The following is a 16341-nucleotide window of genomic DNA, read 5'->3' as shown; positions in this document are numbered from 1 at the left end:
TCCACAATAATTTTCCGTCCCGCTTAGCCTCACGTGGGTCGCGGGCGTACTGGAGCCTGACTCGGGGCGAGAGGCGGGGGGGGGGGGGGGGGACACACCCTGAACTGGTCGCCAGCCAATCGCAGGCCACATAGAAACAAACAACCACTCACATTCACACCTACAAGCAATTTAGGGTCTTCAATCAACGTCGCATGCATGTTTCTGGGATGTGGGAGGAAACCGGAGTCCCTGGAGAAAACCCACGCAGGCACAGAACATGCAAACTCCTACCAAAATAATTGACAATGAAAATCATCAGTGTCAAACAAAACCAAGCATTCTTATGCTATTATTCTTTTCTTATTGTCCATGTACAGCCCTGGGCCAGTAATTTCCCACCACTGACTTAAATCCTCCACTTTGTGGAGGCAATTCGGATGAGGAGGAACAGACATGAACAGTAAGAGGAATGTAAACAAGAGACGGACGGGCCCACTTGAGCAATGGCGTACTTTTCTACTGTATATGTCACTACTTTGTGATGTGTGCGCTTCGTGCATTGAGCAAGCAAGAGGATGAGTCTCGAGCTAGCAAGGCGAAGCGCCGCTAATAGTCTTGCTTTAACCCCCCCTCAACACACACACACACACACACGCACGCACGCACGCACACACACACACACACACCTGTTGTGTATCATCAGCAGAGCTCTGCTCCCATTGTTCTTTTATCCAATCAGCTATACACGACTATTGCAAGACTATAAAAGTTCCAGTTCAGCGGGACAATACGATGAACACCAGCGGATTACGGAACACTGGGAAAGTCTCGAAAAAAACCAAAAAAACCCTTGAGAAGCCGTTTTGACTAAATCTACTACATTTGTTTGAATGCCCGTTCCAAAAATAATGCTTGTAGAAATACATATGGACCATGCACCTAGAAGGGGAAATATGCAAAATGGACTTTTTATATACATGTAGGCGTCTCTGGAGTGCCGGCCCACCCATGAAATGTGAAAATAAATAAGCAAGTAAATCTTTTGTTCCCTGCCAACGTCAGAAAATGTCTGTGATGAAGCCCTTCTGCCTTGGGTAGTTATAACCGCCCCAGCACTGAGTTTCTCGTCATCAAAATCACATGTATGTATTTTAGCTTGAGGTTGCTGGCTCCTCTCTGTATGACATCATCAAAAACATGACTCACGTATGCATCCGCTGGGAGACTCGGGGCCCACTCCAAAAGGTCTGAAGAAGCCTTCCATGCATCGCTCACAGTTGACTCCAACAGTGTTGTGCTAAAAAGACAAAGAACTTTTTGGTAGTTCAGCAGAACACATGCAAAGTTATTTCGCGCTAATGATTGCATTTGGCAGTGGTGGAGAATTGCACTGCATCATAAATTCCATACTTGGGAACCAAATTCAAACCGAAAGTGGCAATCAACGGGTGCGCTACTTTTTCACGGCAAATCCTCGAAATGATCAAACTTCGACGCCCTCCTCTGCATACATTCCACCAGTTTTCCCAACCACTATTGAGCCAAGGCCTGCATTTTACATACGACAAAAATCTCACCGCCTGCCACCAAACCAAAAAGTGAATGCACAGCTTCATTGCCCACGTAATTGGCCCGCCTGTCACTATATGTCACTGGCATAGATCAATTATTCAAGTTTTTCAGGTGTGTTGAGGCCCCCCATAAACTGGTTTGAATTGGAGGGAATAATAGTAATAATAAACACAGTGCTTCACAATTATGAAATGCATGCGTTACTATTCTCATACTGAGCATTGTTGTCTTAGCTGCTGTTTTGATATCGTTCAGTTGCGCAGGTCCAGCTGATAAAGCGGCCAGTGAAGGAATATTTCTTTTAATAATTCTGTCACCGAGCGCCGGAAGTGGGATCAGTCGAGGTAGGAATCGGTCGAGACTTGACGAGCGCTTCATACCTGGCAGTCGATGCACACGCCTCCTCCGCTGTAGCCACCGGAGATGTCTAAACTTGCTCCTCTGGCTTCCACCTCGGGGTCGTAATAACAGTCGTCCGCATGAGCGAAACACTGGCAGGCTGAGGAGGAAACCCCCCGACAAACACACACACACACACACACACGCGCGTATACAGTCATGAATCTATATCTCCCAGCAAAACTCAAAGGACTCCATAAGAAGTCACACAACTGGTTGTTGAGCATTACAAGAGACAATGAAATCCAAACAAAGCTGCATATCCTCTTCCTGTTTCATTGATGATTATGCATACAGAGCAAATCAGCTTTTCTCAGATCTTTACCCCTCCGGCATTAGACTTTTAGCCCACGCACACGCAATCCAACACACTTGAAATCAATCACATCCTGCAGGCTCACGCTTATTGTGGAAGTATGATTAAGTGTGTGGTGTGCTGTGTTGGTCCTTTTGAGTACAGCACACACGCTAAAAGCAGTAGGCGCACACCACATTTGTTTTCCCGATAATGCGAACCCTTCCTCGTGCGCGCCACACCAGGAGCGTCCTCCCCGCTCCCAACGAGGCGCCGAGCGATACCGTATCGATACTTACGCTGACACTCGTTGGGGGCGTCGACGGTGGCGGCGCGCCACCGCTCCTGGCTGAAGCCCGGACAGCAGCGCTCACACGACTCGCCGCAGGTGTTGTGTCGGCACTCGCATCGCAGCCTGGCGACAGAACGTGCGCCACGTCAAGGCCGATCGGCATGTTTCAAGTTCGATTGCATGACGTCACGTTGTCACAGCGACACTTTTATACGAATTGCACGCCGACCGCTCGACTTTCATCACATTGGGTTTGACTTGAAACCCAATGTGACGTCGTCCAAGCCCATCGCTTTGTCATTGACGTGACCCCATTTGTTTACAATTCTCAGTTATCGCGGCAGCTAACAATCGTGTCTTTCGCCACCGTGATGTCCGTAAACAAACACATGAGCTAATTGCACCTCCTCGGAAAGCAGGCAGGAAGAATGTCTTCACTGTACAAAATGTCTGTCAATGAATAAACGTAGATGCTGGAAGCAAGTTAATGTGTGACGAGCTCAGCAGAAGAGCTGCAGTGAGCGGTGAACAATTTTTTTTATTCTTATTTTTTTTTTTTGGAAGGATGACTTACTTGTTTGGATTTTCGGGGTCGCGACCGGCCCCGCACGCCCGAGCGTGGCCGTGACACACGCAGCGCCCACCGATGCTGACGTCTTTGATGCTGTAGTAGTACTGAACACAAATAGCACAATTCAAGCATCTGGCTTGGTTGCTAGGCAACGGGAGGTGATCACACGCCGAGTGTCGAGGAGAGTTTTACGGGCTGACTCATTGCACGGTGAAACATGATACAACACATATTCATATTCATTTCAACTCCATGTGGCAAAATCCGGAGAAGTTCTCAAGATAATTCCATGAGATTCATTTGTATAAATCAAGTTGAAAGATGCTTTTCATGATATGATAACAATAAGTACAGGTCGTATTTGAAAACCGGCCACAATGTTAGGTGGAGCAAAAATAAAGTCCAAATAAAACGACTGCACTGCAGCGCACTGCGACTGATATACTGTCGAATATTTAGTTTTTATATCTCATTACATTGACATCATTTACATCACCTGCTGTTATGATATTCGACGAGTATTTGACGCATCGTTTGCTGTAAAAAAAAAATAAAAATACATGAATAAAAAATGTGACTATCCTGCAAACTGCGGCTCGATGGACTTGAGCGAATCGGTGCTGGCTACCGTGACGGAATGATAAATGTGTGTCGGCTAAAATGAAGCTGCGCCGGCACGCCAGACGCTTCCAGCGGTGCGGTCGCAGACTCACCCTGCGCGTGACGGTCGGGTCCCTGTGGGCCTTGGAGATGAGGTGACCCAGCAGCGTGTTGGTGCGCAGGAATCTCAGGCGCACGTCGGTGGCCCTGGTGAAGTTCTGCAGCGCGGGCGAGCGGGTGAAGTCGCGGGCGCCTGGACGACCGTTGATCAACGACACCACAATCTGGATGGCACGCAATGTTTATCAGGATTTTTTTTTTTAAAACACACACAAAAAAAGCTTGGTTTTGTTTGGCGATGATACTTCACCTCCCCGTTCTCCAGAGGGACGATTCTAGAATAGTCTGTGGTGCAGAGCTGATCGTCGTCGTTGACGAGTCGAGCATTTGGATGTTTTCCGAACCTTTCGATGCACTCACGCTTTGAATCTTCGTGCGGACAAACAATGTTACGTTTTTTTTTCAATGAATTTGAATGATTGCGGTTGCAAGTGGGCAGGTACATTTTGTGACGCGAGAACGTACGTGCAAAATACTGCCAGGGGACGAAGGTCCTCCCGTTGTCCGCGGAGCGTTCCAGCACCCAAAGGTCGGGTCGAGGGGAATTAGCAAACTTTATGATGACGTAAGCAACATGAAAGAGCTAAGACGAAACAAAAAACAAAAAAATGACAAAGTAATTACTCAGGATACACTGGTAAGATTCCAGATTTTCGACATCAGAATCAGAATCAGAATCATCTTTATTTGCCAAGTATGTCCAAAAAAAACACACAAGGAAGTTGTCTATGACATGAGGACAAACAATGGTCAAAAGCGTCTTTGACGAGGCACCAGGTTCAATTCCAGCCCACATGATCTTTATCGCGACGGCTCATCAAAAGCGGAACATTATGTCTGCGATTGTTTCTGGCACAGCGCACATTTCCATTTTTGTCTGCAGTGCGGCCGGCACCGACAAGCAGGTGACATCAGCCTGATCGAGGGTGACGCAACGCACGGGTCATTGATGCTCGTCAAGGCTCTCTTTGTTGCGCTTGGCCACCAGGGGGAGCACCGAAGAAGATTTTTCACGTCGACACTTTTCAACGATCCTCAGGCAACATTTCGCACGACTATCGTGGGGGCAGCGCTCCCCAAATTCTTTGGGATTTATTGTAAGCGAAGCCGCAATATCGTGTGCTCCTTGATTTCGAGACATTTGTATCGTCCAGGGCAGGCCTGCACTCGTCTTGCATCCATCCGTGCTTTGATGGGAAAACCCAGCAGGCAGGTTTTTGTTTCTCATTTCCAGGTGGCTTAATGACGTCTTTCAACTGCTTTTGTCAAAAATACCCCAAGAATCCAAATTTAAGGAACACTTCACACACCCTTTTTCTTGTCTATCTGAAATTTGCCTGTTTTAATTATTACTTCATTTTCAACTATTGTTTTTTTTGTTAGTTTTTTTTTTCCCCATGTTTTCAATACATGTTTCTTTTTTTCTTTTTGGGGGGAGGAACCAACCCTGAAAATGCTTATAAAAAAAATAGAAAAAAGAAATGTATATGATGCTTATTACATCTGTCCTCGCATCTCCAAAATCATTGGTTTTCTGGGGGGGGAATAAACTTTTCTTTTTTTGGATCATGATAAAGAGAGCAAGTCATATTCTGAAATGTTCCTGGTTTCCTTTCCGGTTCATTTTCTGTCTCGCCGTTTCCTTGGCGATGGCTGGTGGGCGGAGCTTGCTGCAGCGCACCTGCTGTCAATCCTAAACGCGGGTGGTTATAAGTTCAGCAGTGGCCGAAAAAAGGAGTTGTCGGATGTTAACTCTTGCTTACTGCCATTGCCAAAACCATTTGGGGGTTCTTGTAGTTATCACGTACGTGGTTGGGGCGAAGGCGAGGAACGCAAGGCAAGAACACGGTGGACCCAATTGCAGGGAAGCAGGGAGGCAAGGCAGGAGTGCGGGAATCTCAAAATAATAATATTGAATCTTCAAAAAAGGAAAACAAGGAGATTTGATCAAGCAAAACTGAACGAAGTCCCACAACAGATAAGAACCAAATCAAAGTAACAAAGAAAGCAGTCTGAATATCTCAAACTGGAAACAAACTATGACCTGTGAGTAAGACGTGGAACAGATAGGGAAAACGACACCTGACAATGATAAAGACAACTGGCGACTATGACATGGCAAAGACGTGTGACAACGACAATGAACCGACAAGAAGCGAACGAAACCGGGGAACTAAATACAAACAAATTGACGAGACAACGAGGAACACCTGGACAAGACGAGACCTGATTGGTCGACACAAAGTAGACGAGAACAGGTGGACGCGACAACCGAATGAGCACACGACAAAGATGGAACACAGGAAAACATGGAACAAAACTAAACGACCATGACAGTAGTGGAGATTTGACTTTCCTTCTTACTGCTTTCCCTCTTCAGACAAGCTGCTGGAATGTGTTTGGTCAATTGATTCGAAAGAACGCGCGACGTCTGAGGTGACTAATGTTGAAACTTGCTCGGGCCAACTGGCTCCCAATGCGTTTTCCTTCATCCCTAAGATGTTCGATGGCGTTCTTAGACATCCAAACTCATCCGAGCATCATTTTATGAACAGCAGGAGAGGACCTTCCCGAAAGCGTTCCTATGGAATTGGACGCATAGATTTGTCCAAAGTGTCTCGGAAACATTCATGGGGAACCCACCTGACCCTAATTGATGGATTCATTAATTGATAAGGTGCACGTCTGCATACTTTTGTCCATATCAGACTGACTTCAAAAGATATGTGGGCTCTGGCTTTGTTTCAAATGTGTGTTTAGACTGGCCGAGCGGAGTCGGAGGGACAGAAATGAAAGCAGGCGATGTCACATCAGGGTTGCTCTTATCCTGAAAGATTCCTCTCAAAGTCGCGGGCCGCATCAACAACACGGCCGCATTGAGCCTATTTCCGAGTTTTTATGTGAGGCTGGATGCGTAAATTCCGCCGCGCTCTAATGCAGCACAACCTAAACAGAACCGTGTTCATTAGAGGACACCGTTGAGACGCTGGAGCCGGACTTGTGGTTAACGTCTGAATCCGTTGCGTATCTATCAAGCGGCAGAGACGATTTACGGCTCGTGACAGGTTCCTGAACGCGGCGGCGTTAGGAGGCGGCGGGAATGCGGCGCTATGTCCGGAATTTGAGATGGAGCCGCGTGCCAGCCGCCACGTCTCTGACCACCCTGACTGGCCCGCGCCCCCTCCTCGCCTGCCTGCCTGCTAAACTTCCTGGCACTCTTTTCCGCTTCAAAGCTTTGCTTCTATTTTCAGCTCCAATGTTTGTCTGCGCTCCTCTGTTTGCCCATCCTGTCGCATGGGCGGAGGTTTTTTCTCTGATTAGCTCGGAGGGCACTCCCAGCGTGGCAGGAGGTCAAGTGAGGCTGACGAAAGGCTCTGATTCTGATTCTGACTCTGTTAACTTACAAAGGATTCGCACTGTCGGCACTGTCGGCTTATCACGGAAATCTGCAGTTTCTAGACCACTTCACGTGAGTTTTACACTGTACTCACAGTACTTCTTGTAATGGCCTCGTGTAACAGAGGCAAGGGTCCGTCAGTCAAACCTCAGTCCTCGGGATACCGAAAGAGGGGGCTGGTCGCTGAGTTGGTGGCTCAGCGGTCAGTGCGCTAACCTTTCAAGCTTCGTTACACTCGCACGTGAGAAAGGAGAGCTACAGTCGGCGGTGGACTTTTCAGCCATTTATTGAATGAAAACACAACACAATGAGCGCACTGACAAAAGGAGCTGCTGTTGGCCACAGCTCACGCCCAGGCACTCACACGTCCCCTCAGCAGGCCCCGCCTCTTAAAGACACATACCTATCTGACACAAACATAACAATAGGTCGAGTATTTTCTGTCATTTTAAGCTCGCAATTTGTTGTGTGTCTTCAAATATGTCTACAATGTTTTAATCTGTTGAAATGGGTTTGAAGCATGTGGGAGGGGTAAAACTACAAATACTTGATCAAAATTAGAAATGAGATTTTCACCAGTCGTGGGCGGCTCTGGAAAGTATCCCGTGACCAACGGGGTCGACTGTACCCGATTTGTCATCCATCTATTTGCCTGTGTTCTACGCTAATCGTCACACATTTCCTCTTTGCCACCAAAGTCCCCTTGCGAACAAAGAGCATTCGGAACTCGAATAGAACTTCTCCAAGGCCAAACGATCCTCAGCATGTGTGGAGCTTCAGCGATGTGCTACATCTGTGTGGTTCCTGCACTACCTGGCCTCCACGAAAGTGGACTGTCACAATGAAAGGCAAAACAAAACAAAAAAAGTATCCACAACTTCACTCAGATTCTCACCCAAACTGAACGGAATGGAAATTTCCAACCGGCACTTTCATGCTTGGTGTAGGTAACAAAACTATGATGATAACATTTATGGTATCTTGGAGGATTATTGCACTAAGCAAGAATCTTATCAGATTCACCGGTGTCATTTCATGGAACGTAATGTTCAATACTTCTTGATAAATTGCTGATGTGATTCACACTAACAGCTGACAGAAAGCTTTGTGTGGGATGCCCTATATTGACAGTATCTGGCAGACCTTTTATATCCCTCAAAAATATTTGAGCATGTAAATGTGTCAAACTCTTTTCCAGATGGTTCAAGTGTTGTCAAGTGTTAATTTGGAGGTCAGAAAGCAAGGCAGGAGGCAACTGGCACGCGGTACTTCACACCTCAGGGTGCTGATTTATCGCAGCACATAAAGTGCCTGCGAGCTGTCGGTGCTCGGTTATGCAGAAATGATAACACAAACACACACGCGCGCGCGCGGGCGGGCGGGCGGGCGGGCGCCAGTATACACTTGGCATCTCCGGGTGCAACCGCTGTGGGAATGTTGTGACAGCGCACTAAGGTTCGTCAGAGGCATTTACACTTACAAGCGAGAGAAAATGTTGACTTGGAGGCCGGTTTTGTCCCGACATGTCAAGAGGTTAAAGGTTGTCTGGATGCTTTGCTCGTGTTGTATATGCGATGCTTTTATGGGGGCGAAAGGTCAGGAACCCGAGATGCACGTGCACGTCAAACAACCGTGCAGGTCACAACTCATCACCTGACCTGTTTTGACACAGCCTCGTGCGCATTAAGCCTGCTGGCGTCACTCGCAAGTAAAGAGGGCGGAGCTACTTGGAAGTGTTTTTGTCTACAAGCTCGTCCACCTGTTTTATGTTTTTTCTATGCTAATATGCCAGCATGAGGAAATATTTACAGTCATTTGTGTCACCTGGTAGCATAATGAAATTGTGTTTAGTGCATCTGCCTCGCAGCTTTGGGGTTCTGGGTTCAAATCTCACCTTTGGCCTTTCTGTGTGGAGTTTGCATGCTCGTCCTGTGCTTCCTCACGTGTTAACTTAACCGAAGACACTAAATGGATTGTTGTTTACTTCCGTGTCGTCGCTGCCTGGTGCTGATGCTTGTGGAGTCACTTCCGTGCAATTTGGATGCTTGGATAAGGATATGGCCCTTCAATCGGAATTTGGACACCTCAAAGTGCGCAAATACAGAACTCGCCAAGGACTACATTCCAGCAGTACCGCTAAAATGTCCCGAGATTACAATTCCTTGTTCCCATGAGTTTTTCATTATTTTTGTTCGATTATCCAATTTAGTTTTTACACTTTGTATGGCAGTTGCAAAAAAACAACACCCGCAAAATGAAGCCCCATTATTCGTGGGGGGATAGAGATCGAGCCCCGCCGCGAATAGCGAAATCTGCGAGTCGTTCAAAAGGTTGTCGATAGATGCCACAAGATGGGACAGGACAGGTTCAAAAAAAAAAAGCCACAAGATGGCCACAGAGGGATACTTTTGTCAAAATAAAGCTCCTCAACTCACTCCAACCAATCCTCGGCACCAAGATGCCACCAGATGGCGCCAAACCCGTTGCTTTTGGCTTCGGCACAAAACTAGCTAATAGGTGGGTTAACGGAAAAACCATCTGCGATTAGGCAAATTTGTGCATGACGAACAGCAAAATAAAATTTGTAAATAACGAATTCATTATTAGTTATTATTATTTCCGATGGGGAAAAAAAAGTTTCTTAATTGAAATCAGAACAACTTGGAATTCTACCAGTGTGACAGAACGGATTGTGTTCGACTCCTGAGTTTCCGCTGTGTCTGCATCTTTTGTCGATGTAGTCAAGAAGCCACAGTTCGACCAAAGGTCACAACAGATGCATGGGCACTAAGTCTACTGTGACGACCTGACACGTACAAGTCCTCTGAGAGTCTGATGTGAGAGCAGAGGAATGCCATTCAAAGAGGAGGAGGCATCACCCTCTGTCACGGCCGATCAGGCCCGTCGGAGGCTTGCGGCGACAACGCATCAGTGGCGCAACTGTTTGTGTGTGCGCGCAACAGGTGGAGAGCGTTGGGAGGGGAGTCCGCTCGTCTGGTGTATTTTTCTCCATGACTCCATGGTGGAATTAGGCAGTTGGCAAACAGTCAGCAGAGAGCTGCGGTCGTGAGCGAGAGAAGAAAAAAAAATCTCGATGTGATTGTCATCGTCTCATTGCATAAGTTTGCTTGCAACTGCAATGGGAATGTTTTGTAATTGTATCCATTCATCATATTTTAAAAGAGACACAATCGTCACAACATCAGCACCTGTGGGTGCGTGCGTGTGTGTGTGTTGGACTACAATCAACCTTTGGCTTATCAAATAGGTCTGCATCTACTGTATTTGAAATCATTTATCGTTTATAACGACACGTAATGATGCTTTTTGATATAAAAAGCACGTTACAAATGCAGAACAAATGCACCATTATACAAGCATGTCATAGAAACCATAGAAAAAGCACAATGGATTTCCTGGATGGAGGCCTGGAAAAAGACGCAAAGATTCCACATTAGCGCACAATGGAGCAGCAGATTTAGAAGGACGTGCAGGCCGGCGGTCGCCGGTGGTGCACTTTCCCAGCCCGCAGTTAACAAATGCGGGGCGGCTGTGGTCAATATCTGCCACGTCGGCCCGGCGCCCCAGGAAGCCGTGCTAAAGACGGCCACTTACATCACCGGGGCAATGGGGACCCGTCTCATAGCCAATCGCCGTCTCTGCCGTCAGACTGAGCCAGCTGCACCACATGAACACAACCCACTATGAATGCGAAGGCCCGTGTCGCGGAAAGATAGAATATCAAGAATAATACTCAGAAAAAGACTTGATTCGTCCCCGCAAAGGGGAAGTTCCCATTTTTACAGCAGCAAAGTGGAAAGTAGCAACACGGGAGAATAATACGTAATATCATCTATCCGTCCGTCGGCTATACTGCTCGTCCTCGCCGGGGCGAGCCGGAGGCGATTCCAGCTGACTTTGGACGAGAGGCGGAATACATCCCGGACAGGTCGGCAATCAATCGCGTCAAAAAAAACTACTCCGATGCGACGCCATACGATTTTTGCATCTGTTTTCGATAGCACTCGACCTCGCTAGAGTTGCGGGTAAGCCGGAGTCTGGCGAGGAGGATCTTAACTTTTTTCCTCAAAAATGTATTTCATAATGTTTTCATTTCAAGTCATTTCCAAACTGTGTGTCTTTTTAAAAAAAATGATTATTTGACTGTGTTCATGCACCTCTTTTTGTCCTTCCTCGACACACAAGTTACCATAGAAACAGCAATATAAGTGTTTGCGTTGCGTCTTCCGCAAACACTTCTTCCCTACAAATTCAGCCTAGCAACAAGTGGGCAGGTGAAAAAAAACAAGGACCGCAAAAAGGAATCAGCGCTAATAATGATAATAATAATAATAATAATAATAATAATAATAATAATCCTTGTGATTGTGTGCTATGATTGATTCATTTCTGACTTCTTTCAAATATATCACCTCTGTATTTGTGTGGTAAGAAAGGCTCAGGTACATTTTTTTTAGCAATGCTTTTGTAAAGGCCTGAAAGGACGTGGCGCAATGAGGTCACAAAAGGGGGCGATGGCAGCAAATACAACATTCACAGCAACTTTGGTGGGAAGTGGAGCCCTGACCGAAGGGATTAGGTTCTGAGGGAAGGCTCCGAAAATTGCATTCTTGAAAGCAGATCACTCAGCTGAGCCGAAGCCATTCCCTGTACCTGAACCGAATCGACCTCGTGAAAAACGAGCACACTCGACATCATCGCTTGCTAAGGTGGCGGGGGGGAAAAGACAACCAAAAGAAACCTTCATTACCGGCAAACTGTATGGTCTGCAGTCCAGTGAAAGCAACAAACGCACCACATGGTACGCATTTAGGGGAAGGTTGAGTACAACTTTTGGAAAAGTGTCACGAACGTGACAACACTGTCAAAAAGACGCCGCTCACAAGAAAGCGCAGAAATGACGACAAACACTACAACGTGGCCACGCTCGCTACTCGTTGGCGATGTCCCCGAGGCTGCAGGTTTAAGTACCAATTTGGGATTTGAAATTGATTTTTTTAGGGGCTGTCATTTAAAATGTCAAATATGCAATAATCCTGTGTTTAGGTTCTCGGAACACATAAAAGTCACGCGTGCTGAAATTGCACATAAATTCTGCATCTCCACAAGCGTCAATATTGGGCAGTGGCAAGATGGAAGTGCACGATAGTACATAAATAATACAAACATGAAATGTTACTTCGCAATGCGGAGTCACTTCCATCCATTTTCTGTACGGGAAAATGATGGACACACTTCTGATGAGCACATTAAGACCCTATTTAATGATTTATGCTTAGCTTTACAGTGTTTTTTTATGTGTTTAGTGATGGGGAATATTCGATGTATGTATCCGATATGTATGCGATTTACAGTTTTCAACGTCGAAACCAGTTGAAAGGAATCATAAAAATGCCAATCAATTCATTGATTATCAACTCTGTCCGCAATCAGCTCCTCAATAAAAAATAATGGTACCTATTTACAAAACAGGCATGCATCCAAAAGTTTTCAAATCGTTCAGACTCGGGTTATGAATTAAACGACCCGTTGCTAAGGCTTGATAAAGTGCTAGACGTCATTAGATAAGATCGGCAAGAGTGACCTCCTACTTGCCAAATAGTGAGTCCACATTTAGCTGCACCGCTTTGGCTCCTTTGTTAGTTATAAACGCTAGAAGCTCATGGTGACAGCCGGATTATAGATATATTACAATAGATGCATGGCTACGATGCATTGGCAGCGCCTAACGCTCGCTGAAGAGTGAGCCGATTGTTCAAAGTCGTTCGCAGCAGTTGATTAATCATTAAACAGTCACTAAGTGTGACTAGTGAACTATTTATAAAGCCTTCCAAAGGGTATCCTGATTATAACGTGCTACCAAAGGCGCCAAAGTCCAACAGTCGTCCGGCAGCACCTGCATCAGAATGAACCCCAGACAGCAGTAAAGCCTGCTATGTTTGCCTCACATGCTCAGCTCACTCACACAGATAAGCGCGTGTATATGCGGGCCTCTTAAAATATATTCCCGAGAAAAATGGAGGCACCGGACGCCTGATATCTGATGTCCGTGTTTGCGGCAACAACGAAATGCTGCTCGCGGATCGTTTCGCCACGGCTACCGTTCCCGGAAAAGAAGACCGTATTTTGGTGTGGACAGATGTGGTCTACGTGGGCGACGAAGGTGGGCGGAGCCAGAAATTGTGCACAAGCAAAAGTAGGTGACTGAAGTAAAAGTCAAAAGTAGTCCTGCAAATAATGACTTGACAAGGACGAAGCAACCAGTGAAGAAACTACTCGGTTACTCGGTTGCTTTTTTTAATCAACAATATACTGTAATGTTAACTAAAACACTAATAAATTAAAGCCATAAGAAATGGTCTTAAATTCCCTTTTGTAATACCCGTTAAAGAGCATAAATTGGAAGTGGAGTTCTTGTAGGCTGAAATGTGAACATTTTGAGGCATGCACAGATGACAGGAGATGACATACGTAGCTGTTTATTTGTGTCGTCATTCAATGTGAGGCCGGGGCTGTTCTGCCTCTTCTGATTGGCAGCTGCACACCGTTAGTTCGTCCGATGTTTCAGGTAAACCCATCGCTTTAAAAACTTTGCTGCTGCGGACGTTTTCTGTGCAGTCACGTGACTGCCTGATCGGTGCAATGAATGAAATTATTGGGAGGAGCATTTTGTGACGAGATGACCGCCACAGTCCACCGCTGACTCCCATCGTTCAAGTCTTCCGACTTGGAATTTTTACGTCTGGAAAAATCTCAGTCGAAATCCCTCGTACATGACGTCACACAGAAACACAGTACCTCAACAAATCTGGCTTCAGCCAACTTTAAAAGATTAAGCCTGCACAGATTGCATTTTCTTGAGCTTTTTTGAGACACACATTCCGATAATTGTGCCAATTGTCCCGCCCTCCTGATCGAAGTCATCAAAAAAGCCCAATTCTTATTATTCTGAGTGATTATCCGGCGCTGTCGGCTGTGTTACGAATGATTTTCCCTCCCCGATCTGCTCGGGAAGACGGTCAGGACTGATATTCAACAATGGTTAACCTGTTCAGTACTTCCGATTACAGACTCCATAATTGTGATGTAAAACGGACAAAGAGCCAATGAGGAAGCCACCTGAAGCTCGCGCTGTTGCCGGGCACAAATAGAGGAGGAACTTGTCATGTTGAGTCATTCGCCGCAATTGAAATGACAGGTTAACTCATTTTTCTTTTTCAACTGATTCAACAGATGTAATCATATAAATATCGGTCATCGGACATACGACGTATGAGAAAGGTTTGGTCGTACCGGTGCATGTAGTAATCTTTGTCAACTTTGCGAGAGCGTCAGACTGCAACGCATTTGTAGTTGCAGTGATGGTTGAGAGAGCACGACACCAGCGACACATACATTGGGAAATAGTTGTTTCTCAAATAGCGTGTTGATTTACACTTGGTAGACCATCAAATCTTTTTTTTCTTTTTTTCAAAGGATCAGCGGAAACGGCTTGTTTAAAAAAAGAAAAAAAGGAAAGAAAAGCACACTTTGAACCACAGTGTACACATCAACGGTGCCATTATCTAATTGATCTGCTGGCAGTGGTATAGAAAAGCCACCTGCGCTGGCCTTCAAAGAAACCACAGAACTCATTCAGCCGGTTCCAGCCCACATATTGCACCAACAATGTCAATTATCCTGTAGAACGTGTGCTTCCTTTCATAAGGTCCACCAAGGAACCGTTGATTTGTATTCTGGAGTTCTTCAACCTCAATATCACCATAATCAATTTACACAGAAGAATATGATCTCCGTCATGGCCGCGGTAACGTCAGGTGACAGTGGTGGACCAGCCGGGACTCAATGCCTGCTGTAAGCCCCAAAAAAAAAAAAAAAAAAAAAAAGAGGAACACAAAAATCCTTACTGTCGCTTGGAAGGAGACATGCATTTTTGCACAATTTCAAATCGCGTGTGATGTGCTTTTGTCAAAATGCCCTGAGGATCCAGAAGTATAGCACACTTTACACATCCATCCCATTTCTTAATTCGCTGAAATGAGCCCATTTTAGGTGCCGGTCCAAGTCTCGTGCAAATGAGCGTCTGTCTCCCCATATACTGCTGCTTTAACTACCTCGACGAGTGAGAGCCAAAATAGACACAAAAAGCAGATTTACTCAAGGAAGCAGCACTTCATACACTACACTGTGTGTATGTGGCGCATGGACACACAAACATTTATGTTCACATTTGGGTGAGGGGAGACTTCAGAGGCCAAATAATATGTATACAAGCAATTCAAAAGTCCATTTTACATGTCTCCTTTAAAACATCAAGAGAAAAAGGTACGGCCCACATCAAAGCAGTATGGTTTGGTTTTTTTTTTGCTTTCCCAAAAATGGCTCAAAACAAAAAATGCAACAACAGCAGGTGAGTATTTTTTTAGAGTCATGCTGGTAGTAATTGAAGAAAAATGTGTGCGATAGTGTGCATGGGGGGATTACGTGTTTGCGTGGTCCCGATGCTGGCGAGGGCGCAACAAGTTGTCGTGTGGCTGGTAGTCAGTCAGAGAGATCGCGCCATGCCCATTATAGCTCACCGTAATACAACGTAACGCTCCCAAATACACGGAGCATTACCACATATTAAACTCGCGCGTCCTCAAGCCCTGCACGCGTCCGCGCACATGTCGCCGTATTATATTTAGCTATGCGGGGGTCTTTGCTTAGCTTAAGCGTGGAAACAGAAACGCCGGCTCTCATTGTGTGGCACCGTGAGTCGAAAACAACAACATTCAGCCCTCCGATGTCACGCCTTCAATCTTAAAATTCCTCCTATTCTTGATCCCAAGCGAGAGAATTCCTGTCTTTCCTCACAGTGGGTAATGGGACGTAAAGTGCAAATTTTACAGGCCGCGCGCCAGATTCCCGCCACAGGGTCCACAGGTCAAGACGGCGACATTTTTTGCCAGCCGCAGCAGCTCGAATCTGATTCTTGGCACGCATTCAAAAGCGTTGCTCACATGATGGCCACTGCCGAGGCTGATGACGATAAATATCGCAAGCACACAACGCCTTTGGCCCATATGCCGTAAAAAACGAATCCCTTCCGA

General features: G+C 46.0%; 1 protein-coding gene across 9 annotated transcripts in view; it reads right to left on the bottom strand.

Annotated features, from left to right (window-relative positions):
• The window catches only part of LOC133488463 (laminin subunit alpha-3-like), a 60914-nt gene that overhangs the window by 41793 nt on the left and 2780 nt on the right, over nt 1–16341 (bottom strand). For all 9 annotated transcript variants that reach the window (XM_061796318.1, XM_061796319.1, XM_061796320.1 and 6 more), the window contains exons 3-9: nt 4297–4414; nt 4082–4200; nt 3825–3995; nt 3115–3215; nt 2548–2663; nt 1935–2053; nt 1189–1279 (exon numbers count right to left, since the gene is read on the bottom strand). In XM_061796318.1, coding sequence (XP_061652302.1) covers nt 1189–1279; nt 1935–2053; nt 2548–2663; nt 3115–3215; nt 3825–3995; nt 4082–4200; nt 4297–4414 — 835 coding nt within the window. The remainder of the gene's footprint in view (nt 1–1188; nt 1280–1934; nt 2054–2547; nt 2664–3114; nt 3216–3824; nt 3996–4081; nt 4201–4296; nt 4415–16341) is intronic.

The sequence above is a fragment of the Phyllopteryx taeniolatus genome, chromosome 14 (genome assembly GCF_024500385.1).
Source record: "Phyllopteryx taeniolatus isolate TA_2022b chromosome 14, UOR_Ptae_1.2, whole genome shotgun sequence".
NCBI lineage: Eukaryota > Metazoa > Chordata > Actinopteri > Syngnathiformes > Syngnathidae > Phyllopteryx > Phyllopteryx taeniolatus.
The sequence above is the reverse complement of the archived record's forward strand: the minus strand, read 5'-3'. Positions and strand labels throughout refer to the sequence as shown.